Source organism: Genypterus blacodes, unplaced genomic scaffold, assembly GCF_046128005.1.
Source record: "Genypterus blacodes isolate CSIRO-AG114 ecotype Tasmania unplaced genomic scaffold, CSIRO-AGI_Gbla_v1 ptg000053l_1, whole genome shotgun sequence".
NCBI classification, from domain to species: domain Eukaryota; kingdom Metazoa; phylum Chordata; class Actinopteri; order Ophidiiformes; family Ophidiidae; genus Genypterus; species Genypterus blacodes.
The window spans coordinates 5,668,544-5,695,826 of NW_027466865.1; the positions used below are offsets into that span (position 1 = coordinate 5,668,544).

Here is a 27,283-nt window from a genome sequence, read left to right on the forward strand (position 1 = left end):
GCAGGACTCAGACCGGACACACACCAGCACCTTCACAAACCTGGATTGTTTTGTCGTGCGTAAACGTACGCACGACAAAACAGAACAGCTCGACAGATTGTACAACTGGATAAGTCGATGCATCATATTGAATGGAGGTCCTCAAATCAAACATTCAAAATATATTTATTATTGCATTCAACACTTCTCAAATATGCTTCAAAACAGTGAAGCCATGTGTATCATATTTTGTATGTTTACTGATAGTGGGAATGCAAATTAAAAACACCAAGAACTAAAGAACTTTTGTAGAAATTTATTTGTGATAATGTATAAATGCAAAACATACATATGTCCACTTCTGTACAACAGACCTACAAGTACTGTGATTGACAATTTTTCAACTCAAACCTCTTGTGTGCAAACAGTACATTCACTGATGAATGTAGTGATGAAGGACAGCTCTAATTTCTCCCCCTGTTAAAAGCTTGTAGACAGGATTCTCTTCCTGCCAGGGAGATCTCCAGTTACAGTCATTCAATTCAACCTCAGCATCCATCATTCAATCACCCAAGTACATTTAACACCTCAGGTCTCAGCTCAGGTTCCCTCCTTTTAAAATGATCATTTTGTAGGAAGGAGGGTCGCTGAATAAATGGTTCATCTTTCAACAGGACTGTCAAATGCCATATTCACCACCGATACCTGAACTGTATCAAAATGATTTCAGTAATTTTAAAACGGTTAACTGCTATTCTTCCAGGCTTTACAAATGGCCTCGGTATAACAGTTTCTAAGAATAAAACAGTGCCACCAAGTGGCTCCATCTTGTATAACAACTGGTCCATTCAATGATGACCTTTGCACTGGAACTGTCACAGTGAGGAGAAGCAAACATTATCTGGATAAAGTTTCAGCTGCTAACATTGTTTGATTCTTGTTCTCCTGGCTGTAATGTATTTAGGACCTCCAAGAAATTTATACTGACAATACATGTATCACTCCTGCCACATACAATGTCGCATTCACACACACACTAAACTTAAACTGTGGTCTCCTACAGTGCTGAATGTGAACATCCATGACCACAGGCTTCTGTGCGCTAGCAGATAACAGTGATAGCATTTATAACGATTAACAAAATGTAGAATAAAAAACTTGGGCCTACGTGTCAGTGCACACAAGCAGACACCGAAACACACAGTCACTTCACCACTTCAGACCATTGAATGACACTCTTCACAGCAGTAGACACCTGGAGAAAGCTGGTTAAACTAAAAAGTGGAAGAGAGAGAAAGTGAGGTGCTGGGTGTTGTAAGGCACAAGCGTGGTCAAAGACTGTCCAGGGTCAGAGACACAGGCTGACGGGTCAAGGGCAAGTTGGTGAGAAGAGGAAGGTCACTGGTGGTGATGTGTGCGGTCGTCAGGTCGTTTGATATGAATCCTACGAACTCGCTCAATGCGCTCACGCTCGTCATCCTCATCCAGGTGATGGGACCGTCCAGCAGCGCCCCCTGTGGCCTCCAGCAGGGCGTTGTCTGGACCCCTCCCATCATGAGACTCGTACAACAGGATGTTGAGGGTCTCTTCATAGATTCGGGCCTCAGGAAACTCCACCTAGGGTAGAGATTGGGTGACAGAAAAGCAGATTAGAGAACTATCTTAATAGCAGAGCTCTACACATTCAAAGATTTACAAACTCTTTACATTAGACAAACTACTAATTCATATTGACCTTTGTCTGCTTCTTCTCAGTGGCATAAACAATGGAGGTGCAGCACACTTCTGCTATCTTACGGCCCTGGCCATAGAATGACCAACAACAGATCTCATCGCCAATCACGTCTTTGATGAACAGTACGCGACCATTGAAGCGCAATGACAGCTTGTCAAACAGCTCAATGTTTTTCAGCATGTTGTCATCAGAATTGCTGTAGGGAAAGACAAAGTTACAAAACGTCACCTATCGTCCCATTTCCCTTGTCTGTAATGTGACAGCCTGCGAGGAAGACTCACCTGGTATATGAGTATTTATTGTTGCTTCTGTTATAAAGCAGTTTGACTGTAGGCTGTGGAGACAAAGGACAGTGTAGTCTGTGTTCTAAAAACTACTAAATGGAACTATTCACTTGACAGTAATCAGTGAAAACATACCTTATTAGAGGTTGCAATAAGCTTCTGCTCTTCCTTGGATGATGTCATCAGAGGCACTTTACAAAGCGGTTCATACGACTCTTTGTTCTGAAGATGAAAGGTATTTTTCCATTGAAATCGTTTTACCAGTAAAATGATAAGCATCAGACTAATGGCGCCACCTAGTGGCATAAAGTGGCAGAGACAATGTAGCCAGGATGGAAAGTCTATTGTTTCGGCTCCATACCTGCAGGGCAGCTGTGCACTCGTCTGCCAGGCCTTGGACGAGGTAATACTTGGCCTCAGCAAGGAGCTCCTCAGTCTCCCGTCGACTGTCTGGGAGTGGCACTGCGCCGTCTCTGAGGAAGTTCAGGATTGTTCCAAAATGTTTCCCACAGCGATCGATCAAAATCCAACCTAAAGATACAGGACAATGAAACATCTGTTAGTGATGAAACAACTCTGGCCAAACACCATCTGTGTAGATTTTGTACAGATCTATCAGTCGTCCACCTTCGCTGTCAGTGAGGACCTCCATCCTGCCGCTGAACATGGCCTTGAGCATCGTGTCTTGTTTGGTCAAAGTCTGCATTGTGGTGTAGTAGAGGGCTCCACCCACGTTTAACTTCACATACTTCGAGCTGGGACTGGAACCCTTGAAGGAGGTGGTCCGGGTAGTAGCTGCTGGCACTGCCGAGCTCACCACACTCTCTCCTGACATCTTCACTTCCTAGGACAGAAGCAAAATAAGCATTAGGCCACACCCGGTTAACAGCAGCTGCACTTATATGGAAGAGGTTGGTTGAATGTATTGCACAGAAAATGTTATGATTCTACACAGGACGCTCATCTGCAGAGCATCAGTCATGTTAGCAAGCTGATACATTAGCTGCCATTTCAGAGTCAGATGTACCAGAGTCAGCATAAACAGTACAACTAAACAGAAATAAACACAAACGTAAATATTCCATAGGCGTTTTAAAGACAAGTTAACTATGCACAGTTCAATCAACTAATAACTTAATATCCTGGGCATACTTTAATCATAGTGTTTTTATCCATTAAAATGATTAATATTGCCTTCAAATATAACTCAGTATTGATGTCAGTAAACTGCAACAAACTTACTGAGCTATCATGATTATCACAGAAACGGGAGCAATTCTCTGTTTATTCTAATTAGATCTCTGACTCATACTCAGTTCTGTATGTAATGAGGTAATTCAGAAACAATTTCCTCCGATTGTGTGCATGTAGAATAAACGGTCAACTACAAACAAGAAACTTTTGCAAAACTTAAGCTTTAAACTTGACTGGTTGTTATGGTCTTGGTCTCTTTACAGTTCATTGTTCGTTGATTTTGTAGTTTTCTGTGAAGTACCTTCATTTGTAAGTCACTATCGCAAACAACTACAACACTTACGTTAATAATACACAAAACCTTGCCACTGTCGTCTTTTAAAAACGACTGTATTCTACGATTGTTTCAAACCGTCACTTAGTTAAACCACCGAGTCGCATAGATTTTACCACTGCTAATTGCTAACTGCTAAGTAAAGTTACTGACATTTGCATTTATCTGGCTAATAAACGCTTCGAGTCAGAAGATACCGACATTTTAAGAAAATCGAATCCGGCGACAACTTTCTCTCCATAAAGTTATAACAATTAAGTATTTATCTTGAAATAAAACACAGAATAATTTACCATAGAAGCCGTAGCAGACTTCGAAGTTTTAGCTTGCTAACGTTACAGTCAGCTAACACCCACTTCCTTCCTGTCCAACACTGCGCACTTATGAAAGAACGCAATTTAGTGCACACTTTAAAGGTACAGTAGACACTATTGTATCCATGTTTAAGAAAGTAATTTTACAAGATGTGGTGGGCTGTAACGCATTATTATGTCATAAAACGCCGGATATATCACGCTTCATAACTTTGTCGTGCAGTGATATATTACCGAAAACATTATTTTTTTCGGCCTTTTGCACATTTCCCGCGACATTTCCGCTGAGGAAAGTGTTACAATGATAACAGTCCGCTACCCACCCCAAACTCTCTGCGAAGCTAAACAACACAATAACCGAACAGTACTTAATAATTCATGGAGACGGATGGTATAGCGTGAATTAGCTGTAATATCGACAAATTATCTCAGTTTATATTATATACCAGACACACAAATGCTACCCGGAATCATTTAATGCGACACAGGGGATTAATGGCTGCAGTCAATGTACGGGTCTCCTGTTATTGTTTACATTTTTAAACGGTATGTTTGCTGTGTTTTTGAAGCTGTCATTTGCAAACAATCAAAGTTAACCCGACAATGATGATAAATATTGCAAAAGTATTACAACGGGGTCCTCTTTGAAATGCTATCAAGTTGAAACATCGCGAACTAGCCGGGTGTGCTAACTAACACAGCTTCATCTTCGCCGAATTGCCCATTGCTCCAGAGATGACAAGTGTTCACCTTTGATTTGGCTTTTCTGCTGCTCGGATCTCAGGGACACACAAATGACTGAGGAGGTATAGCGCTCGGTGAGCTTCAAGGTGCAGACAACACCCTAATTTAAGAAATACCACAGGTAGATACACTCTCAACATTAGCATCGGCTCTATATTTGTTAATTAGGCTGAAGCTTTATCATCATCACAAGTAAAAGTTCAGCTAAAGTATTGAGTAGAAAGAGAAGAATGATGGTCCTCAGTGTGTAGTGTTGGTAATGTCTGTTTGTGGGAAATGTGCTTTTCCAGGGTGCACAATGTTTGGTGCTGCTCAAAGCTCCAAGTCAGACTTCCTGGACAAAGCCAGGCAGGCCAGGGAGGAGCGGAGGGGACACAAAGACAAGGAGAGAGCAGCAGTGCTCATCCAGGCACTGGTCAGGAGATATCTCTGTCGCTGCAGACTCCACAAGCAAATCAGGTGACCTCAAATATTTTCATTGTACAGTTACTGATCATGGTAAACACACGCAAAAGAACTAAAACTTTGACTTCAGCTTGCTAAAAACAAGGGGGAAAAATGGAGGGGGAAAGGTGGAGAAATAACCGTTTTTAGTTAGTTAAATGTTTACCTACACAGTTATGCAATATAATCCTTCATGTGTATCTGCAGGAAAGAGATTGATGACTATTTTCAAGCCTCAGAAACAGGAACATCAAAAAGAAATGCACTTTCAATCTTTAAAATTGCCCGGAAATTATTATTCATTTATCGTCAAGAGGATAAACAGGTGAGTTGCCTTTTATACCATTTATATTAAGCTTTATGTCATCATTGTTGAAGAGAGGCTTGCACGTTTAACAATAGTTTGTTCTTCTGGAGTTCTAGCAGCAGTTTCTTTGTCCTGTTTATCATTTTTTTGCAAGTGTTCAGTAAACATAACAGTAGTATTTTCCGTACTAGTGCTGATCTGTCTAATTCAATGCATGTTATTTCACAAATTGCAGAGGTTCGAGAAGCTATGTCGTGCTATTCTTGCCAGCATGGATGTAGAGAATGAACCGAAGGTGAGTATGTTTCTGTTTTTCACAACAGTATATCAAGTTGAATTAAGTCAGGTTTCTTTGTTTTGTCCCGAGTCTGACAGTCTTCTTAAAGGGCTTTACAGGGTCCATGGATGGGGTAACATGGGACATGTGTGCTATCAAGGGTAACGTTTTTTATACATGTAATTTCTTTCGAAGTAACGGTTTTCACGTGTGGCCCTCAGGTCTGGTATGTGGCTTTGGCTCTTTCCAAAGACCTCACTATTCCCTGGCTCAAACAGATAAAAGATGTGCTCTGGACCTGCTGTCAACTCCTGAAACATTTAAAGGTCAGTCTGCCATCGAGGCTGAAGAAAGTGTCTTTTACTTTTCTTTTCATGATCTAACTAATCTGAACGATTGTTTCATTTCTGAATTACAGCCTGACATACTTCAGGACAATAAATTGGTAACACTGTACCTCACCATGCTGGTGACCTTCACTGACACTTCAACATGGCGGATAGTTAGAGGGAAAGGTAGGTCTGGAGTCGAGCTGTGGTTCACAGTGGGCGCATGTCTTTTCCTATTGCTGGACTTATATTTTGCAACAGAAACATCATTTTTTCCTTATTATTGCAGGAGAAGCTCTCAGACCTGCTTTGACCAGGATCTGTGAGAATATAATGGGACATCTCAATCAAAAGGGATTCTACTCAATGCTGCAGGTTTCATATCACAACTTTTACTTTTATGTCCAGAGATATAATGGAGTTGGTGTACTCTTAATTTCTCATTTTCTCGCAAATTCATTTTCATTAGCATTTTACTACAACTGTTCATTAAATTGTTGTGTGTTTGTGTGTGTGCAGATCTTGTTGACCAATGGCTTGGCTCGTTCTAAACCGTCTCTCTCCAAGGGCACCCTGACAGGGATTTTCACTTTGTCATTACGGTTAGCTGGGAGCTTGTTGATTTGGAATTCCTGCTATTTGTGTTATATGTTTAAACGTTAATATTCTACCTTTGACACCCAGAGTGGATTAGTCATTGTATAAACAGCCTTTCCCATTTCCTGATTCAGTCCTTTTAACTCATTTCTCCTTTTTCTTCCAGGCCAGTCATTGCTGCTCACTTCTCTGAGAACCTGCTGAGATCATTCCTCCTTCACATCATGTCGGTTCCAGCAGTCATATCTCACCTCAGTGTGCTGACCCCAGAGGTAAAGACTCCCTCATATGTCATACGTTGTTATCATGATATAAGCATACTGGTGCTTTGTTAAAGAATTTGCTTTAAAGGTCTGTCCTGTTTGCACAGTGCATGGCATCCATCCAGACCCATGACCTGCTGAGGAAGTTCATTATTTTCCTCAGTCGTGAGGAGCAGTGCTTAGACATCTGTGTGTGTCTTGAGGGGAGCCACACACTCTGCTTGCTGGGTAAATCATTTTGGATGATTATTGACTAGATTTGATTAAAAACAGATTGTTATATATTAATAATCCTTGAAATTGACTGCATGTTTTCCATATTTTGTAGGCAACCTTATTCATCTGGGCTACCTTAATGAGAAAGTCCTTGAAGAAGAGGCCAACCATTTTGTGAAGGATCTGACTGACATGCTTTCCTACTGCCAGAAATATGTATCCCAAAAGAAATCCAACCTCACTCACTGGCACCCTGTGTTGGGCTGGTTCTCCCAAACTGTCGACTACGGGTCAGTGAAAGACACACTGTTTACTTCCTAACCAATGGATACAGAATTGTAACATCCACAAGAACACAGTGGGGAAAGCTAGGGTCGCCTAAAGGGCCACAATGTTTTCATTGCTCTGAATACGCATATAAATCACACTGTAACATTAGAACAGGATAGTTTGACAGACTCTGCTGCCCAGTGAAGAGCTTAAAGTTGAAATGTAAACTATTTATTCATCAGTTTTCCACTTAAAACCTAATTAGAAAATAATTGGACGTTTCCTCTTTGTTGCTTCCTCCATTCACTGCAGTCTGAATGAGTCGATGCCGCTGGTCACTAAGCAACTCCAGTACCTGTGGGGCGTTTCTGTCATCCGCACACTCTTCAGCGACGTCCTCTCTAAAAAGCTGGAGAGTCAGGAGCAGACCCCTCCGCCACAGCAACCTAGCACGTCACAAAACAATTTACCTGTCAAAAGTGAGTTATTGAATCATCATCATTTGAAACAACAAATATAACGTTGAATGTTGTCAGATGTCAGAGCCTTCAGATGACTTTTCCCATTACAATGTACAACACTTTTGGTGTGTTGTGTCTGTGTTTTGACAGACCTCTTCAAGCGAGCATTCCAGAAGTCGGCATCTGTGCGGAACATCCTGAAGCCGGTTGGAGGGAAGCGAGTCGACTCAGCTGAGGTTCAGAAGGTCTGCAGCATCTGCGTGCTCTACCAGAGCGCTCTGTCCACTCTGACACAGATACGACTTCAGATACTTACCGGTCAGTGCTGAGGACTCACATTTTATTGAATGACACAAATCACACAGCTACTGTATAGTTCCTAGAGGTTTTATCCCTGGATTATTTTCTGTAGGTCTGACACACCTGGATGACCTCCTGCCCAAGCTTTGGGCCTTCATCTGTGAGCTTGGCCCTCAAGGAGGCCTCAAGCTGTTCATGGAGTGTCTAAACAACGACACAGAGGAGTCTAAGCAACTCCTGGCCATGCTCATGCTCTTCTGTGACTGCTCACGCCACCTCATCACGTAACCATTGATTCTTACTGTATTGTTAATATGATACACAAAGTGACATCACTGCAGCTTTTGCCAAGGTAACACTTGACTCAATCACTATAGGATCCTGGATGACATTGAAGTCTATGAAGAACAGACGTCCTTCAAGCTGGAGGAACTCATCACTATCTCATCATTTCTGAACACGTTTATTTACAAGATGATATGGGATGGCATCTTAGGTGAGTGGGTAAAAAAAAACTTCGCTTTTTACTTGGAAAAAGCTTTTATCTGTTGACACAAAAAGTGGAATTCATTTAATATCCTTCAAAAAATATGTTCAATCTCTAACAGAAAATGCAAAGGGAGAGAAACTGGAGTTGTTCCACAGTGTTCATGGCTGGCTGATGGTTCTGTATGAACGAGACTGCAGGAGGAGATTCTCTCCTGATGACCACTGGCTGCGCAAGTGAGAGACTGATTAGCTCCTGATTGTAAAGAGATCAGGCACGCTGGTGGAGGAAAAAAAATCTGAACATTTTCTCATCTGTGTTGTGTTTAGGGACCTGAAGCCCAGTCTGTTGTTCCAAGAACTGGAGAAAGGCAAGAGAAGAGCCCAGCTTTTACTGCAGTACATCCCTCACGTCATTCCACATAAAAATGTGAGTAAATGGTTTAAACTGAGGTGTGATGGTTAAAACTGAGGTGCCGTTTTTTACTGGATAATTATCTCCTCTCTCATTTTAGAGGGTGCTGCTGTTTAGGAATATCGTCACAAAGGAAAAGGAGAGTTTAGGATTGGTGGAAACCAGCTCCGCTTCACCACACGTCACCCATATTACCATCCGTCGCTCACGGATGTTAGAGGTATGAAGCTAGCAAATCTAATGATTATTATTGCATGAGGAAAGACATGAAAGTATTATAACATCCATCCCATAATAACACTTGTACTTCCCTCCTCTAAGGACGGATACGACCATCTGCGGCGACTGCCAGTGAATTCTATCAAAGGCGTCATTCGTGTGAAGTTTGTCAATGATCTGGGAGTTGACGAGGCCGGTATCGATCAGGATGGCGTCTTCAAAGAGTTTCTAGAGGAGATCATTAAGAAAGTCTTCAATCCTGCTCTTAACCTCTTCAAGGTAAGTCGAGGACTTACAGTGTGCCATTTCTTATTTAAACACCACCACCTTTATGATACTGCTTTAAATTATTGTCATATTTATTCACCGTAGACTACAAGTGGAAATGAAAGGCTGTATCCTTCGCCGACTTCTTACATCCACGAGAACCATCTGCAGCTGTTTGAGTTTGTGGGGAAGATGCTTGGTAAAGCTATATATGAGGTATGTCTCTGAGGGACTGTCCTCGTTTCACCTCATCTGTCTGAACAGGCTTTCTTTGGTTATTTAAGGGAATGGCTCCATGTAACCTTTAATGTTCTCTTCCTCCTCCTCCATGCGTACAGGGCATCGTGGTGGACGTTCCATTTGCCTCCTTTTTCCTCAGTCAAGTGATGGGTCACCACCACAGCGTGTTCTACAGCTCCATCGACGAGCTGCCGTCGCTGGACTCTGAGTTTTACAAGAACCTCACATCTATCAAGGTCACCAAATGTTATCTTGTGTTTTCTTTTTTCACACATTCGTTCAGTTCAGTTACTTATGTTAGAGGTTGTTTGTTTCATCAGCGCTATGATGGAGATGTGGGCGACTTAGGACTGACGCTGTCCTACGATGAGGATGTGATGGGGCAGGTAAAGATGCCAGAAATTTGGATAAGATGTCACACTCTAGTGAAATGCATGAAATCCTCCTCAGTTGTGTTTTCCTTGCAGCTGGTCTGTCACGAGCTGATAGCTGGAGGGAAGACCATGCCAGTCACCAATGAAAACAAGTGCGTAGTCTTTATTTGGCAGTTTTATTGAAGGAGTTGTGTTGTTTTGCTGACGGTGGTGTGTCCTTCTCCGCAGGATCAGCTACATCCACCTCATGGCACACTTCCGGATGCACACACAGATCAAGGAGCAGACTGCAGCGTTCATTCGAGGATTCCGCAGCATCATCAACCCAGAGTGGCTGCACATGTTTTCCACGCCTGAGGTTCAGCGCCTCGTTTCGGGAGACAATGCTGAGATCGATCTAGATGACCTCAAGTATGTAACACCTCAGCCCTCTCTAGCATATTTACATTAGTGCTTCCTACCTACTACCTTCCATTGTCTTTCCCAGGAAGCACACAGTTTACTATGGAGGTTTCCACAGCAGCCATCGTGTCATCATCTGGCTGTGGGACATCCTGTCCAGTGACTTCACTGCTGAGGAGAGAGCTATGTTCCTGAAGGTACGGTTCTCTTGTGTTTCAAACTGACGCGGCTGTAATTGCTACCAGTTTGTGGTTTAATCCTCGTCTCTTATCGACGCGTCTTCACAGTTCGTCACCAGCTGCTCGAGGCCGCCTCTTCTCGGCTTCGCCTACCTCAAACCACCTTTCTCCATCCGCTGTGTGGAAGTCTCAGATGATCAAGTAAGAATAAAACAAAGCTCACACACGCATTTTCTTAAGTTTGTGGTGGCTTTGTATTGTTGTGTAATGATTGCACTGATCAACTGCATTAAACTACATTCTTTTTCCTGTGGTTAGGACACTGGTGATACCCTTGGCAGCGTTCTTAGGGGTTTTTTCACTATCCGCAAGAAGGAACCCGGCGGCCGACTTCCCACTTCATCCACGTGCTTCAACCTGCTCAAGCTGCCCAACTACAGCAAAAAGAGCATCTTGCGCGACAAGCTGCGCTACGCCATCAGCATGAACACAGGCTTTGAGCTTTCTTAACATTATGCATTGGCCAGTGGAGCAGCCAGAGAGGAGGCTTAGCTGGATCGGGCTTGTCACATCAGTGGAGCATCGCTGAAACAAAAGGGGAGATCTGCATTTTCTCCTTTGGTCTCTACTTATTAAAACTCAAGGGGTTCTGCTCTTCTTCAGCCGAATTCCTCTGGAAATCCAGACACTAATGGCTTCTGCAGCAAGTTCTTTTTTTGGTTTTCAAAAAATGTTTTTCTTAAGGGGCCATCATATAGCCTGCTCTGAAAACAACAACAAAAAAGGGGATGCTGTATTTTTTGCAGCACAATCACATTTTTCAAATCACTTTTTGCCACACCCAAAATGAAATATATGTATTTAACTTGATGAAATATGTAAATACGTGGGCTAAATCTCTGTTACTCAGGCTTAACGGAATCTTTCTTTGATGTACCACTCCCATTTTAAGCGACCTGGAAAGCAATACTGATGCAATGCAAGCCGTCAGACATGTGGTCGACTCGTCTGAGCGAAACCAAGCGACGCGTTGTGAAGAAACTTTGAAGCTTGGATCGTCTGGGTGACTCAAGCTGATATTGGACAAGTCTTAAACATTTTCCTGAACAACATGCATCTTTTTTATAAATGGTAGGCAAATCGGTGTCTCACGCTTGGCAGAGTGGTGGCTCGTTGAAGTGATCCTGTATGGATGACGGTATGTCGTGTCGTGAAGGAGAATCCCTTTGATGTCATTTAATTTCTCCTCATTTAAAGACACTACGATCACCTGGCAGAGACTTTAGCACTCTGAAAACTTTAGACCAGCCTTTGTTCCGGCGAAGCAGCAATTACTAAGACACGAAACCATGATTTGCTGTCATTCTTTTTAGGAACGATGTCCCCGCTGTAGCATCCTTTACTTTGGAGAAAGGAACTGTAAATGCTTCATGATTGTCACTTGCAGTTTCAGTGTCGGGCACAGCTGTTCAATGTGACACTTTTGTGCTTTCCATCCACACAAAAGAGAAGAGCTTTGTCAATCAACTATGTTTAGTCTTTGTATTCAGTACTACTAAAATTGAAGGTTTATCACTACACGTTTGGATAATGCTGAGTGCCTCATGTATGTAACTCCTCGTCGTGATGTCTGACTGTACCGCGTGTTTCGGAAACAAGCCATAGATACAGAGGGCGGGACTTGGGCTTTTCTTTTCGCCTTCTGAGACGAACGTGCAGAAACCCAAACACTGTACTACCACGACAACAACCGAGGAGTGTTTTAATAAGACACACTCTGGACTTTTTAAGCCATGTAAAGAAGAATTTAATGATGTCATGGACTGGTCCATCAAATCAAGACTGCTAGATGGAAATTTTGTACACATTTCTGCTCTTTGTGGCTTTTGATAAAAGTGACAGAAGTGTGGACGTTAACTTATAAGCCTAAATATTACATGACACAGGGTTTAGTTGCATACCAGAAGCTAATGAAGAGACTTTTTAGTCATTTGTCTGGAAGACTGTAACTTAAGTTGATGGAAATGGTCAAAACTTGACTCCGTTCTCATTATGCAAAGCGGATTTCTGTCATGAATGAATAAGGATATTTAAGATAGCAGTTAACCCAAACTATAAAATTGCTGTGTCGCTAACAAGTAACATTGCATCACTAACTTCAGAACAAAAAAAGAATTATCAGAAGCATTATTATCCCACATTATGTTTTTTCCTACAGTTTACTAACAAGGGGAAACCTAAAAAAAAAAAAGACTTAAAAATCATTGGCAAATTGCCACAAATCACTCCTTTTTCTGTCAATGTGATGAACTGGTGGAAACACTGATGAGGCACTTGGCCTGAGTGTGTAATGCAGGAGAGATGAAAGATACCTCAAGCTCGTCTGCCATATCGGATGAGGTCGCTCCTCCGTTTAAAATGATGTCAAGATTTGGCTCGGAGATCCTGTGGACAGCCGATTATGGCTTTGATTTGATATTCACTCCTTTAGCAAATAATGATTCTGGAAATGGAAATGTTCCCACCCTTCCTAAGAATCATCTCTTTTTTTCAAAAGTGTCTTTGTAAATGGCTGCACTATGGTTTGTGTTACTGTAAGAAGAATCCCATATAAAGTCCATGTGTAAGATAATCTTTTTTTTTCCCCCTGTAAGACAGTAATTGTTAAATCGTGTAAACCAGTATTATATAAATCATTTACTTTCAAATATTTACACCATTCATTGAATTTTCTTCCTTCACACAGCCTTAGCTCATGTGTTCATTCCATCAATGTTTTAATTTAATCAGCTTATCACAGACACCTGCTGATGTGAGGCTGAATCCTGGCTGCAGGTTCACTCATGGTGACACATTTGAAAGAAGCCGGAGGCCATTTGAAAGCCTCGGAACATGCAGCCTTTGGATTATGGTGTGAATGCGCATGACATGATCGCACTCTGATGGCGCTCGCACGGCAGGTGGAAATGCACTGAGGGATTTCATACTTGGGGATTTTGGAATCGTACTAACTCTGCTGTGTACCGAGCTGCCTGTGTAACCATGAGCAGCTCACCAAGCCCTGCACCAGCGCGATGGTTCAAAGCTCTGCGAAGGTAAGCAAAGAATGCAGCCTGTACTGGAGAATACAAAGTCGCAACATTAGAAGCAGAAGGAGCACATCAGAGCTTTGACATTATGTTAGATCAAAAGTTTCAGTTTACATCCGTGTGCCCTGCAGACACAGCTGGGAGATTTGTTCATCTGAATTTGGTAATGCTGAGGTAAAATAAGCAAGTTTATGTCCATTAATGTAGAAACCAAAAGATGTGCCTCTGTATTTATTGACATCCTCCAGCTGATTTGTTCTGCTTTGCTGGTTATGTGCTGTGTGACTGTAACAAGGCTTAAATGCACACTAAGCTAGGCCTTCATTCGAAAATTCTCAAGTAGATTAAACATGAAAGATAAATAAAATGGTTATATTAGTAATTGGTTAACTTGCAGAAGGAGTAGTGATACGATGTGATTATACTGTAGAATGTGCATTCACTTCTCGATCTCTGGGGTGTTAATGAGCAACTTCATGGATGATTCAGAACCAGGCCAGAGGAGCCTTACTTGAAGAATTGCACTGTGGACTGTGTGGATCTGCTGAGAAGAACCAGAGCTGCTTTTCAAGCTGGACGAACCACTAAGGAGAACTTCAGACTGGCTCAGCTGGAGGCCGTGGCCAGAATGCTGGAGGAGCACGAGTGTGACTTTGTGGACGCTCTTGGAAGGGACCTCCATAAGGTGAGGAGTCAAACAGTCTAATAGGTTGGGTGCAATGTTTTCTGATGTCTTCTGGCGAAGCGGAAGTGGATAAGACTAATGAGTCTAATGTTTAATCTACACCAGCCTCGGTTTGAGACTGTTTTATCAGAACTGGTCCTTGTCAAGAACGAGGTTGTTCATGCTATCAACAACCTGAAGAAGTGGATGCAGCCGCAGCACATGGAAAGAAACCTGGTGAGAAGAATGTAGACATGTAAAGCCCTTTTGTAGACAAAATCTTCATGAGCATTTTTTGGGATAAAGCACGATTTACCCAACCTTTTGGACAGAATATCCCTTTACAAAGCAGTATTGTGTTTAGCCTACCAAAGCTGATTAAAGCTCATGTGGCCTCACTCACTGTTTTCAAGCTGTTTCTCCAAATCCAGAATTATTTTTGACCTTATTTGACTTGTGTAGTCGACCACACTGGATTCGTGTCTGGTGGTCAGTGAGCCTCTGGGGGTGGTGTTGATCATCGGGACCTGGAGTAGTCCTGTCCAACTATGCCTGGCGCCACTGGTTGGGGCCATTTCGGCAGGTACAGTAACACTCTTAACATTAATTAATTTCTGACCAAGCATCTGAGAACCACTGCTACTGCTTTGTCCATTTGTACAGGTAACTGTGCGATTGTCAGCCCCTCTGTGTGCACGCCTCACACAGCAGAGCTCCTGCATCGACTGATCCCCCTCTACTTGGATAATGTGAGTAGTTAAGAGCTGATATGGGGGATGGATTCGTCCGCTAAATAGTTTCCATGTAGTAAGTTGATCCTTTTCAGACTTTATCATTTTTGTTCCAACGTTTATTGAAATCTGAGCAGTGGCTTGGCATCACTGAAGGCATCACTGAATTTCCATTCCACTTACCAGGCACAATAGCTGTTAAAGCCCGAGAGGAAATGTTTTACAGTTTTGGCTCCTACAGTCACAACAAAATCAACCAATCATCCTCTGCCAAAGTGTATGAATGATTGAATGGATGTATTTAGGAGTAGGATTCTGTTGGACCTGTGTGCATTCAAATTGGATGTCCTTTCATGAAGGCTGAAATCAGTGAGGTGAGGAGCGACATCATCCATGAAATCTAATGATTAGTTGACTCAGCAGTTACAATAATGTTGTTGTAATGTCAGATATGTGCAATAGTGATCAAGTGATCAAATTATGATCAAGTGGAAATCTGATCTACCATTCTTGTTTTCCATGAAAGGAATGCTTCCATGTGATCCTTGCCGGCACAAATGACTTGCCCGAGGTAGTGGAACTAAAATTTGACCACGTCTTCTTCATGGGTAAAAAGGACTTTGATTCACTCTCAATTATTGTCTGTTGATTGTTGAATAACTGTTGAATTATTCAGGGTTACTGTTAATCCATAGGAAACAGGGAGGAGGGAAGCAGAGTGGCTCAAACAGCAGCTCGTGCACTGACACCCGTCACCCTGCTTTTGTCTGGCAAGAACCCGTGTTATGTGGACCAACACTGTGACATTGCTACCGCCTCACAGCGCATTGCTTGGGCACGTTTCCATAACGGTGGACAGAGTATAGTGGCCCCGGACTACATATTGTGTCACGCCGATGTAAAGGCCCGGCTGGTCGAGGCCCTGAAGTGCCGTCTGGTGCAGTTCTATGGCTGCAATCCCAGAGAGTCACACAGCTTTGGCCGCATAGTTAACCTGGAGACCTTCAACCGTACCAGAGACGTGCTGTGGAGGTCTGGCAAAGTGGCAGTGGGTGGACAGGTGATAGAAGCAGAGAAATATATTGGTAGGAATCCTCGATGTTGAATTGGCTTAATCACAGCAAGTGCTAACATACCGTATATCTCATTATGCTTTACACTTCTTTCTGCCTGAAGCTCCAACTATTCTGACAGAGGTGGCAGAATCAGACCCCGTCATGCAACAGGAAGTCTTTGGCCCGGTCCTTCCTGTTCTGACCATAAACGGCGTGGATGAGGCCATTGCCTTCATTAACAAGCAAGAGAAATCTCTCTGTGTGTATGCGTATTCCAGCAACAACAAGGTATGTCACATAATATGTCGCACCCTTCTGCTCTTTGGACAAACCTCGATGCAGCCAGAATGTATTCAACTCCTGTTGTTGTTGTTCAGGTTATCTCAAGGCTAATGAGCGAGACCTCTAGTGGAAGCTTTTGCTCCAATGACTGCGTTCTCCAGAGTCTGATGGTGGCTCTGCCTTTTGGTGGAGTTGGTCAGTATGATTGAGGCCGAGTAACAGTCACTTGTGCCAAACTTAGCTGAGGAGTGATTCTACTCACAATATATTAAAAACACTTTCCTTGACAGGTGCAAGTGGAATGGGGTCTTTCCACGGGCGCTACAGCTTTGACACCTTCTCTCACAGGAAATCATGCCTGCTAAGAAGCACACAGCTTGAGTGTGTCACCTATCTGCGTTACCCACCCTATGAAGACCGCAATCTGTCTCTAATGACATGGGCCAGCACGCTCTCCCAGAGGAGTCAGGGCTGGTGCCAGATCCTGTGAGTGTGTGGGCGGCGCTGATGGAGCCGTGCGAGGAAGAAAGCCGAGTGCCCCCTAAGCCCTGAATAGCTCTGACATATAGTTTATGAGAGGAAAATTGACTGACGGTCACATCTTAGAGGAGGAGAGCATTAGCTATAGAGGGCATTTCTTTTCAGAGTGGAATGGCTTTTATTGTGGCAAAGAGCAGGCGTGCAACACATGATGACAGGATACCGCTGGATTGGATGCAAATGATGGTGGAATGGTTTGAAATGTGACCAGGTTCAGATTTGGTCTGAATATAGCTTTTAGTATTTGTTTATAATTCTAATACAGTTGCATGAAAAATAGAAAGAAAAATTCTGTGCTGTATAAATATGCATGTCAAAGAAAACCAAATAAATACAGTGATGTCATTATATCAAATGAGACTCAGGTTCAGGGTCTTTTGTAGATTTTCTCCTCGCCGCCTTCCTTCATTGCTGCAAATCTGGCCACGGTAAACAGGTAGTCGCTCAATCTGAATGACATTATTGGACATTTGAGAAATCATAATCATATAAACCATCTTAACTGCTTCCTATTTACAGTTTAAGCACAATACTAACCTGTTCAAAAACTTGGCAACATCTGGATCTGCTTCCCCCGAGCGCACAATGGGAGCAACACTGCAATGAGAATGAAGCTGTCAGATTGAAATGGTAACAATGAAGCAAGATAAAAATAGATACCTTTTTACGTCATTTAATATAACAATGCAGCTAAGGAACATTCTTGAACTGACCTGCGCTCCGCTCTGCGACACACTGTCCGAGCAACGTGCAAAGCAGCGCTGCTCTTTCCTCCAGACTGTGGATAAAGAAGTGTTACGTGTTAGTTTATGATAAAACCCCACAGATGAGATAAATTCTAAATAAGAAAACTGAGAAGATTTGAGGGCTTACAGGTAAAATGAAGTTTGTCAGTGGGGGGAGCTGTGCTGTAAATTCATCAATCCAGCTTTCCAGGTCCACAATTGGCTGGGAGGTAAATTTAGTTTTCTCTGAAAAAATACAAAAACACTTTATTACAAAAAAGCTCTCAGGCCATTTAATGAATACTTTAAAGATGGATTAGACAACAGCACTTTTAAAAAAAATTACTTATGTGAGTTTCTCTTGCTGATGACGGCGGTGTAGCAATATTGGAACCAACATCTTGTAAGACGCACTGTATCTGTAATGAAAATAGAAAACACAGTGTAAACTGGCATGAAGTACACAATATAACAATATAATATATGTGAGGTGAGGCGACCAAAAGCCACATGAGAATCAAACCTTGTCCAGCTGATATGTGAAGGTGTGACCTTTGTCCAGACAAAACTCTCTGGCCAAGCTGTAATGTGCAATCACATGTGATCACTTTCTGTCAAAATGCACTAAAATTCGTGAATGAACAACTTGAAACCCAAACAAACCCTATAGCCGATGAGAGTTCGTCTGTGTTTCCCAATGCTTCAAAAATGTGATCTTCCTTTGGCCTCCTCTCTCCTGTGAATGTGCTCGAGAATCCTTGAGTAAAAAAGGATCAAACATCAGGTTTGGAATGAGCACAAACTGAGGTCAAACAGCATTTTCAGTGATACCAGCGTAAGAAAACAACCTTTGTCTCCGGTTTTTGTATATATTTTGGGTATTTTGCTGTCTCCTTCGGTGACATAACTGTTAGGTGAAAGAACAAACACAATTTAAGGTTAAAGTAGAGTAACAGTAAGAAGCACCTGTACTGTTTACTTTGTTTTCATTTGTAGCAATGCTACTCTGCCAATGATCTGTTACATTATGGATCTGGATACATAAGGTGTCACTCTAAATAGCACTGGGTTTGCATGTACCTTCTTTCCATTGCTTTCTTCGTGAGGTGAGCGTTAATAAACCTGCCTGTCCTTAAAACACAACGGAGGTGTAGAGGTCTGATAGCAAACGAGGCCATGTTGGCTCTGTTACGAGAACGCTACGCGTCTTGCTAGCCGTCGAAAAGTGTTTTGTCCCCCGGCGTCATCCGTAGTTTTGTGGGTGTCCCTTTTTTATCGCGCGATTGGTCAACTCACCCGAGTTTGCTGAGCAGTGATTGGACAGAAGAATACTAGCGCTACCGACTACAGCGCTGATTGGATACTGGAAGCCGTACCCACTTTCCTCATCTGTGTGTGTTTGTAACATGACTTTATCAAGTTTGCTGTTTGCCGAAACAGATGATGAGCACATTCTTTAGTCGTAAATGCTTTGTTACAATGTTAATTTCGCTGTGATCTGTCTTGAGGACACAGAGCTTTCCGGCAGTGGTGACGGTAATAGCTGTTAGCAGTTGCTGCAGCAGAGGATTAACATCAGCTATCGTAAGCTAGTTAACATCAGAGGACAAGTTACACTTAAATCGGATGTTTAGTTCAACAACCACGGAGACATTTTTGACTCTTGAAGGTTTGTGCAGCGTTACGGGATGCACATTACAGAGTGTCTCGTGTCCGCTCCGGGGAAGGCGATTCTCCACGGGGAGCACGCCGTTGTTCATGGAAAGGTAATGTCCGGTCGTGAATGAATGACAGCGATGCGATGACTTATACACTAGCTATCTACAGTGATCTCACTCACCGGGAAGCTGAATCCGTTCGTGTGATTGTAATGGGGACACTGTCTAGCTCATGTCCTTCTAATATCATGAACTTTAGATCACTCATAAATCATTTTCCTAACCAGATGCTTTTCATTAACTCCTTCAAACAATACTAAGTTGTTTGTTTCACTCGGTCATACAGTTTAAAGCCGTGATTGGTGTCTGGTCTATTCATGTCCCGTCTTGTGCTTTATACAATCGATTGTCCCGATTGAAATTGGCTCCCTTCAACGTCAGTTTGGGTTTGATTCTTCATCCACTGACCCCCAATGCTTTCTTGCCCATTTGCTCTCTCTCTAATCTTTGATAGTGGAGTTTCCATACAGCACCTGAGCACAACAGGTGCACACTAAACTATCATATACTTTGGAAAAGACTCACAATAATTTACAACACATCCACAACTACTACACACAGTTAAATTAAATAAAAGTTAAAATTGTAACAAACACATTTTCCTTCAATCCTTGATGACACTCTTTGTTGTGTCTTTGTTCTAGGTTGCGCTTGCTGTGAGTTTGAACCTCAGAACATATTTGCAGTTGAAGGTCACCGATACTAGTAAAGTGTGTGTCAACCTCCCAAATATTGATGCATTCTTCTGCTGGGACCTGGATGACCTGAGGCAGCTGATTCCTGCATCCAATGGTAAGGGACGACACATTGCAAAGGACTATGGAGTCTATATGTGTGTTTTCCAGTCAGTATACAGTCTAACACATGATGGAGTTGTGGTTTCAGTCTTGTCCCATATCCTGTCTGTGTCTTGTCACTGCTTTGAACAGGGAAGAGGGAAGAAGGGAAACGCCTGGATGCTGAACTTGTGAGGAGACTTTGTGAATTCGTCAATGTGCTCAACGGAAACTCGGACATTCACAGCAACGCCGCCTTGGCCTTCCTCTACATCTACCTCTCTCTGTTTGGATCAGGGTGAGACACTCTCATAACTTATTGTCCATACGACGTGATACGAATATTTGTTGCTCTGATACATTTTGCATTTAAAAGAATTCTAATAGGATTAATTATTTGTTCTTTTTTTGCTGCTAATGTGCCCAAATAAAGCAGCTACCAAGCAACAAAGAATTTACTCAGATTCCATAAAAACGTCAAGGATGTTATTAAAAAATGTAACATCAAGTAAATGAAAGAAACAGTTAAGATGCAAATGTGCTCACTGTGTTATCAGGGTTCTTACACACTTTGCTACTAGCTGTTACAAGAATTAACTGGGAACTGAATGTTATTTTGCTGTTGTACTCATAGTGAATTGGTCTGTTTGTGCTAAATGGCACAAAGGTAAGAAGACGCTGTACCGTACCGATACTAGTCAGGCCCCAGATTGATTATGCTGATGTCATTGACACTGTGAGACATCGGTGAGTCGTCACAACACAGCTGTTGTAACCATTCCTTTGTTAATCTTTAATATTTTAAGAATTTGAGACACTCTGAAGCTGATCAAGCTCTGGAAAGTGTTGTATTAAGGGTCAAGTACTCCCTAAGTGTTGTAGAAGTTAAGCACACCTTCCCCTGCATCTTACAACTTCATCCACTCCGAAACGAAGATGGCAAAGAGGAACAGACAGACGGACAGAAAGACAGGATGTTGGTTTTGGAGACCCCAGCGGCTGCAAACAGAGATGATGCTGTGGAGCGTTAGAGCTGCAGGTTGTTGGTAGATTTAATCGGGGCTGACACGGCACCGCTGTGTCTGAGAGAGGTGATGGTTTCTGACAGGATGGCCGCTAATGAGAGTCTGGCACTGGGCCACACTGCAGCCTTTAACAAGTCTGGATGTGTTTTCCCCCCGGAGAAGAGCCGGACAATTAGTTTAGAGGATTCTCCTGTCCGCCTCTAAAGCAGCTTCACTGACGGACATGGACAGCAGAGCCAGGGAAGTTACAACTAGTCTGTTGAATACAATGCAGGCAGCGCTCACACATCTTCAATTCTCTCTGTAATCAGTTAGTTTGTGATTAAGTAAGATTAATATGCTGTTAAATGTGAACTAGAGAAAGGATATATGTACAACAAAAATCAAATTTATTGATATATTTGCTATTTTTCCTAGGGATTTGCCCAGCGTGACAGTGTCTGTGTGGTCCGAGCTGCCTGCTGGAGCCGGCCTGGGGTCAAGTGCTGCCTACTCTGTGTGTGTGGCTGCAGCTCTGCTCTGTGCAAGCGGAGCTATACCCGCCCCACTCAAAGACTTGGATCCAACAGCCAGGTGACCGCCTGTGTGTGTGTGTGTGTGTGTGTGTGTGTGTGTGTGTGTGTGTGTGTGTGTGTGTGTGTGTGTGTGTGTGTGTGTGTGTGTGTGTGTGTGTGTGTGTGTGTGTGTGTGTGTGTGTGTGTGTGTGTGTGTGTGTGTGTGTGTGTGTGTGTGTGTGTGTGTGGGGACACCTGTTAAAATCTGCCCTGCCTTTAAATTATGTATTATTATATAAGTGACTATTATATACTATGTCATTTTGGTATGAGGCCGACCACATTAAAGCTCTTTACTAAACATCTGAGAGTCCCATTAGCACAAGTTAAAAAGTGTGTTTTTGTCCATATCGTTCTTTGTGTTAATGCATCGTATAGGAAAGGGTTGATTATATTTTGTGCTTCCAAAATGTTGCGTTTTGCATCAAAGGTTGTATTGTATTATGCAGATATTCTTGTTTTTGTGTCTAAACCTGGAACCAATAACTGTTGAGTTAAAAGGTCAGTTAAAGAGGATCAGCTGGGAGCTAAACAGTGTGAAACTCTTCCTCTCTGTGTGATTCCAGGTGGTGTCAGGAGGATTTGGAGCTGATCAACAGTTGGGCTTTCCAAGGGGAGATGATCATCCATGGGAATCCTTCAGGGGTGGACAACGCAGTAGGAACCTGGGGTGAGGCCTGAAATGATCAGCTCAGGAGATATGACACTACACCACCCGCTGTCTCCATGGACACCTGCGCCATTTAAGGCGTCGTACCGCGACTCTTCATTATCATTTGATCATTATCTCTGTAACAACGTTGATTTCTCCATTACGTAGGTGGCATGCTGAGATTCTTGGCTGGAAAGATAATACCACTGAGCAGGTACTGTGTCTGAGTAGCACTTTTTGATTAAATTTCATTCCAGTTAAAAAGATTGGCACATTAATAAGGCAAATCACAGTATGTATGTATATATATATTGTCACGGTGTACTGCAAATATATTTTCAGTGAGCTGAGTAACGCAGCTGCTCTGATGTCTGTTTGTTTCTCTTCCAGGGTGCCATTGTTGAGAATCCTCCTCACTAACACCAATGTACCCCGGAGCACCAAAGTACTTGTTGCCGGGGTGAAGGACAAAATTAACAAGGTACTAAATGGTTTCTTACTCCCCCGCGAGTTACTACCCGACACTGTAATTAATGTAATTGCTGGTGCTTTTGCATGGCAGATACTCCAGAGCTTGCCGTCGAGTGCCTTCATAAAATATTGAAATTAAACTCTTAGCCAGCACCCCTGTGTGCTGTTGCCTTGGTGACACCAGCAGGTGTGCACATTTCTGCCTCAGACATAGATAGGGCTTGATGGCATAGAGGCGGCGTTGTGATCAGATTAGGGTCAAACCTGCCATTTTATATTCCAAACGTGTATCCAGTTGATCCATCATAAAGCTTTTCGAAACGTGGGTCCGCATACACATCGACAAACTGTAATGAAATTGTTGAGACAAACTGTGACCGAGCCAGAGATTTTGTTTATTTCCTCTCTTTCTCTTTTCCCACCCGTAGTTTCCTTCGGTCATCAGTCCCGTGCTCGACTCAGTTGATGCCATTTCCTGCACTTGTGAGAAGGTCCTCTCAGAGATGACCTGTGAGCCAATCACAGGAGAGCACTACAATGTCCTAGAGGTACAAAACACAGTAGATTGTGTAAAGCATCTCGCATTGTACAGATTTGAACAGCCTGGTAGAAGTGTAAATGTCCAATTAATCATTTAGAAACCCAAAGCCTTATATAATAATAATACGGTGTGATATCATTTATAGGAGCTCATTGACATCAACCAGCACCATCTGAATGTGATGGGTGTGGGGCACCCTGCCCTGGACACCCTGTGCCGGGTCACCCTGGCCAGAGGGCTCCACAGCAAGCTGACGGGTGCAGGGGGAGGCGGCTGTGGCATCACTCTACTCAGACCAGGTACAAAGTCTATTTATTTGTGCTGAGCTCCACTTAAGGCCATTATGGTAATGTACCCTACTGTGCATGTCATGTCAAAGGTGTGTGTGTCTTCTGTAATAAATATACTTGACATGCTGTATATTGTAATTACGTCTCAGATCAAAGAGTCGTCTATTTTATTCTGGGTACATCTTAAAGCGAGTCTGTTTTGAGCCTCACAGTCGGGCTCATGTCGCTCTGTTTTCCTGAAATAGTCGCTCGCTCTTTGCTTCTGAGACGACCGTTTGAGTGACAGATGATGATGAGAAGACGCCGGCGAGTCAAATGCCGTGTGAGCGCTACGACGCAGCCGGTTATGATGTCTCACCCTCCCTTTGACAAAACAAACAAGCAAAGAACCTGAGCTCAGTCTGTGTTTATACCCGCAGCCCAGGATGAATTTTAATAAGTTATATATATTTTCGAAAGCTTTTTTTTTTTCTTCTTAGTGCTCTGTCACTGTGAATTTGCTTAAGCTCTGTTGCTAAAGGAGGCAAAAGTTAAAATCTGCAGAGTTCCATAGTAATTCAACACGTTCGGTCATTGATTGGCTCACGAGGCCTCCCTAAGGTGTTACTACAATGCAAGTGGGTTGAAACAAAAGAGTGTGTGATAGATTCAGGGACACTGTCTGTTATGTGCTGAGGGACTTTACAGGTTCCCTTCTTCCACCTTTTCTCCCTGTCATCCGCCCCATGTGTAACCACAGCCTGAACACAACTTATTTATTTTATAGAAACAGACTGCGGCGTTGTGCAGGCGACAACTCAAGACTTGAAAGACTGCGGCTTTGACTGTTGGGAAACGAGTATCGGCGGCCCTGGGGTTCAGCAGCACTCTCCCCTCTCTGTGAAGGAGGACGTTCTGGAGGTTCTGAAAAGTTACTGAAGCCCACGCGAGGCCGAAAAACAAACAAGGACATATGGGATGTTGTGGTGTGGATTTTGTTGATTTCTGTGAAGGTTCTCAGTCATCCAGGACATGATATCCAAGGAAAGTAAATCTTAGGCAACTGGACTTGCTGGTTAAAGGCTTAATCTTGCCCCAGGACTTGAGATGCAGTCAGCTGCTGCAGTGGGTTGAGTGGATGATGCAACACGGACAGAACTTCTTAAACTACTCAAACAAATAAAAATGTAACTATCATCTAATCATTGTAAACATCATCAGAAAGTACTAACACTTCCACATTTTGTCGCGTATATGTGTGTGTATTCTGCAGTTTGTCCAGTAGATGGCATCAGTACTGCACAAACGCTTTGAAACTGGACTTAATGATAGAGGTTCTGATAAATTGATTAATGTGTTAGTAAAGTTTAATTTATAGTTTTATCCGAATGTTGAAAGCAGTGCAGCCGGACCATCCTAATGGATTAGATTATCACTGACATTTTATTGCTCACTTCTGGCATTGAAATATGTTCTGCTGTTGGATAACAACTATACAGAAAGTGGACATTTTGCGGGATTGAATTTACAGAGAAAGACACTAAAGGAAAAGTTTTACCAATTAAATTGATTATTTGCTTCACCATCCAAACTCCTGTGACGTAATTAGATAAGTTGTTTTTTTGTTTTGGTCTTCATAATCATGCAAAGAAGCCGCTTTTCTATTTCTCTGCATTATGAATAATGTGTGTGAGAAAGCTGAGACCAGGGAATGATAACCTCACAGATTCAATGTGAGAACTGTTCATATGCAGTGTTAAACTTCACTCCCATGAATCATCATTATCAAGACAAATGCACGCGGCTGCTGCTGCTAAGCAAGGCCTTATTGTATCAAGCTGCAATGCTCTTTTTATGTTTCCGAAGTGAAACTGTGATAAAACCATAGAAATGTATCTAAAATATCACAGAAAATGTGATCAAATGTCTCACAAAGTCTGCATTCTAAAATTAGCAGGCTGTTTGAGAATTATACACCCCGTGTATTCAGAGGAGAGAGTGTGTGTCTGTGTTGTGTTTGCTAATAAAGGATGAGCAGGGGGGAACAGGAGTGTGTGGCCTCTCTGGGGTCTCTGAATTACAGCCTCCATAATGTCGAACAACCAGCACTCTTCTGCGAGTCGCACATTTGTGTTGGCACATGAGCACGCGCCAGCTTTCTCAAATTCCTTTTCACCTAATTGCTCATCCTCCTAAGTATTCCGACATATCCTGCAAACCCTGCAGATACACAAGATGGATCTGTTTAGAATATCCACGATTCAGAGAAAGGTCAGGGTGGGATTTGTGCATTTTGAATCTGCATTTCACTTTCTGGTTTTTAAAATGTCATAAAGATTGAGTGGTACAAATCTGGCAGTGGATGTGAATAAACGACATTTGTCACCCTCCCTCCTTTTCCGCCTGGCGCCCCCTCTGTCCTCTTGAATTGTGTCATCTTTATGTCAGGGCAGCCCCCCTGTCAGTGCGCCACACAGTTGCCCCTAACCCCTGCTGGAATTTAATTACCACTGCGCTTTTCAATTGAAATGGCATTGACGAGGGGGGACAAGAGGGAGACAACAGGGCCTGTTTCATGTGAAGCCCCTCGCTTTCTCTGCTGTCTCATTCTTGCTCGCTCCTTTTACCCCTGCAAGGCACAGATGGTTGTTTTTTTAATCAGTGTCAGCGCCTGCTTCTTTCTGCTCTGATGAATAGAATCTAAGGAGGCCTTAAGATTATTTCAGATAGCAGAAAGCGCAAGGAAACGGGGGTCAAGGATAGAGAGAGAATGTCAGAAATGGAGAGAAAGTATGCAAAAAAAAAAAAAGATGTGCAAATCATTTAGCAGTGAACATTTCTGAAAGGTTTGTCCAGATGGATTAATGATGTATAATTCATTTTTCTTCAAGCAGGAGGAATGAAATGTGTAATGTGAGTTTGCTGGGCGGGCGATTCTCTCTGTGGCGCGTTCCCTCCACCGCCACTGGAGACTGGAGAGAAATGCCTGTCAGGAGCCATTACATCTGAATGCAGAATTAGACCTGACTGACGAGATATCATGTTGCTGATGGCCGCTGGATTTACTAACAGGGCTCGGGTAAATGCACAGTATTCTAAGATTACATTTACATATACGTTAGAGGCCTTCTGTGTGTTGGGGGAGGTGTTGTCATTACAAGAAAATTCATCTGCTTATATTTCATGGCGTGTTGTCATGTCATGAAGTCTGTGTCATAAGCAAAAGAAGGAATGGGCTGGAGGAAGGGGAGGGGGGGTGTTTAATGTAAACACACTGACAGGAGCCACATCAGCCTATGGAGTCCCTCTGAGTAATGATGGGCTGTATCACCTCCTGGGGGTCTTATGCCCTTTTTGGTAAGTGGGGGCTTGAAGACGATGTTAGTAGAAGAACCGGCCTCATACTGCACAAGATGATATGATGTAGAGTGTGTGTTTAACTTTTGTGGGTGTCTGAACTACTGGGTTCATCTTGATTTGGCTAAGTACATCTACTTGCTTACCAGGTTGCTTTTTGCTGTACTTTGATTGCTTAGCAGTAGTGCTTTAATCATTAGGCTA

At 42.8% G+C, this 27,283-nt stretch overlaps 5 protein-coding genes across 9 annotated transcripts; 3 read left to right on the forward strand and 2 right to left on the reverse strand.

Annotated features, from left to right (window-relative positions):
• Window positions 1–280: 280 nt before the first annotated feature.
• Window positions 281–3,959, reverse strand: kctd10 (potassium channel tetramerization domain containing 10). Its single transcript, XM_076150693.1, has 7 exons — window positions 3,820–3,959; window positions 2,626–2,842; window positions 2,360–2,529; window positions 2,134–2,220; window positions 1,996–2,048; window positions 1,715–1,910; window positions 281–1,596 (listed from the first exon to the last, which is right to left on the reverse strand). The coding sequence occupies exons 1-7, from the start codon at window positions 3,820–3,822 to the stop codon at window positions 1,378–1,380; spliced, it is 945 nt and encodes a 314-aa protein (XP_076006808.1). The 5' UTR covers window positions 3,823–3,959; the 3' UTR covers window positions 281–1,377.
• Window positions 3,960–4,111: 152 nt separating this feature from the next.
• Window positions 4,112–13,340, forward strand: ube3b (ubiquitin protein ligase E3B). Of its 5 annotated transcripts, none has more exons than XM_076150688.1 (28): window positions 4,112–4,386; window positions 4,574–4,705; window positions 4,875–5,043; window positions 5,236–5,353; window positions 5,571–5,630; window positions 5,834–5,938; window positions 6,031–6,127; window positions 6,231–6,316; window positions 6,461–6,543; window positions 6,705–6,810; window positions 6,909–7,029; window positions 7,130–7,307; window positions 7,600–7,766; window positions 7,899–8,066; window positions 8,161–8,332; window positions 8,426–8,544; window positions 8,657–8,771; window positions 8,865–8,964; window positions 9,050–9,169; window positions 9,271–9,447; window positions 9,541–9,651; window positions 9,774–9,911; window positions 9,996–10,061; window positions 10,143–10,201; window positions 10,278–10,460; window positions 10,537–10,648; window positions 10,739–10,831; window positions 10,949–13,340. In XM_076150688.1, the coding sequence occupies exons 3-28, from the start codon at window positions 4,883–4,885 to the stop codon at window positions 11,138–11,140; spliced, it is 3,207 nt and encodes a 1,068-aa protein (XP_076006803.1). In that variant the 5' UTR covers window positions 4,112–4,386; window positions 4,574–4,705; window positions 4,875–4,882; the 3' UTR covers window positions 11,141–13,340. The 5 variants fall into 5 exon arrangements, with proteins under 5 accessions (XP_076006803.1, XP_076006804.1, XP_076006805.1 ...); XM_076150689.1 differs by having other exon boundaries at window positions 4,625–4,705; XM_076150690.1 differs by having other exon boundaries at window positions 4,112–4,350; window positions 4,625–4,705.
• Window positions 13,341–13,428: 88 nt separating this feature from the next.
• On the forward strand, window positions 13,429–16,941 carry aldh3b4 (aldehyde dehydrogenase 3 family, member B4). The gene is made up of 10 exons (XM_076150695.1): window positions 13,429–13,725; window positions 14,209–14,404; window positions 14,510–14,620; window positions 14,846–14,966; window positions 15,047–15,132; window positions 15,641–15,722; window positions 15,810–16,199; window positions 16,291–16,457; window positions 16,547–16,646; window positions 16,742–16,941. The coding sequence occupies exons 1-10, from the start codon at window positions 13,673–13,675 to the stop codon at window positions 16,939–16,941; spliced, it is 1,506 nt and encodes a 501-aa protein (XP_076006810.1). The 5' UTR covers window positions 13,429–13,672.
• A 144-nt stretch (window positions 16,942–17,085) lies between these two features.
• Window positions 17,086–18,946, reverse strand: mmab (metabolism of cobalamin associated B). Its single transcript, XM_076150694.1, has 9 exons — window positions 18,797–18,946; window positions 18,565–18,623; window positions 18,380–18,473; window positions 18,240–18,297; window positions 18,063–18,135; window positions 17,865–17,962; window positions 17,705–17,769; window positions 17,529–17,588; window positions 17,086–17,440 (listed from the first exon to the last, which is right to left on the reverse strand). Exons 1-9 carry the CDS (start codon window positions 18,892–18,894, stop codon window positions 17,359–17,361), a joined length of 687 nt encoding a protein of 228 aa, XP_076006809.1. The 5' UTR covers window positions 18,895–18,946; the 3' UTR covers window positions 17,086–17,358.
• A 144-nt stretch (window positions 18,947–19,090) lies between these two features.
• mvk (mevalonate kinase) lies at window positions 19,091–25,772 on the forward strand. The gene is made up of 10 exons (XM_076151076.1): window positions 19,091–19,482; window positions 20,079–20,226; window positions 20,364–20,508; window positions 21,653–21,808; window positions 22,356–22,459; window positions 22,610–22,655; window positions 22,832–22,922; window positions 23,341–23,460; window positions 23,599–23,752; window positions 24,510–25,772. The coding sequence occupies exons 1-10, from the start codon at window positions 19,405–19,407 to the stop codon at window positions 24,659–24,661; spliced, it is 1,194 nt and encodes a 397-aa protein (XP_076007191.1). The 5' UTR covers window positions 19,091–19,404; the 3' UTR covers window positions 24,662–25,772.
• Window positions 25,773–27,283: the final 1,511 nt, after the last annotated feature.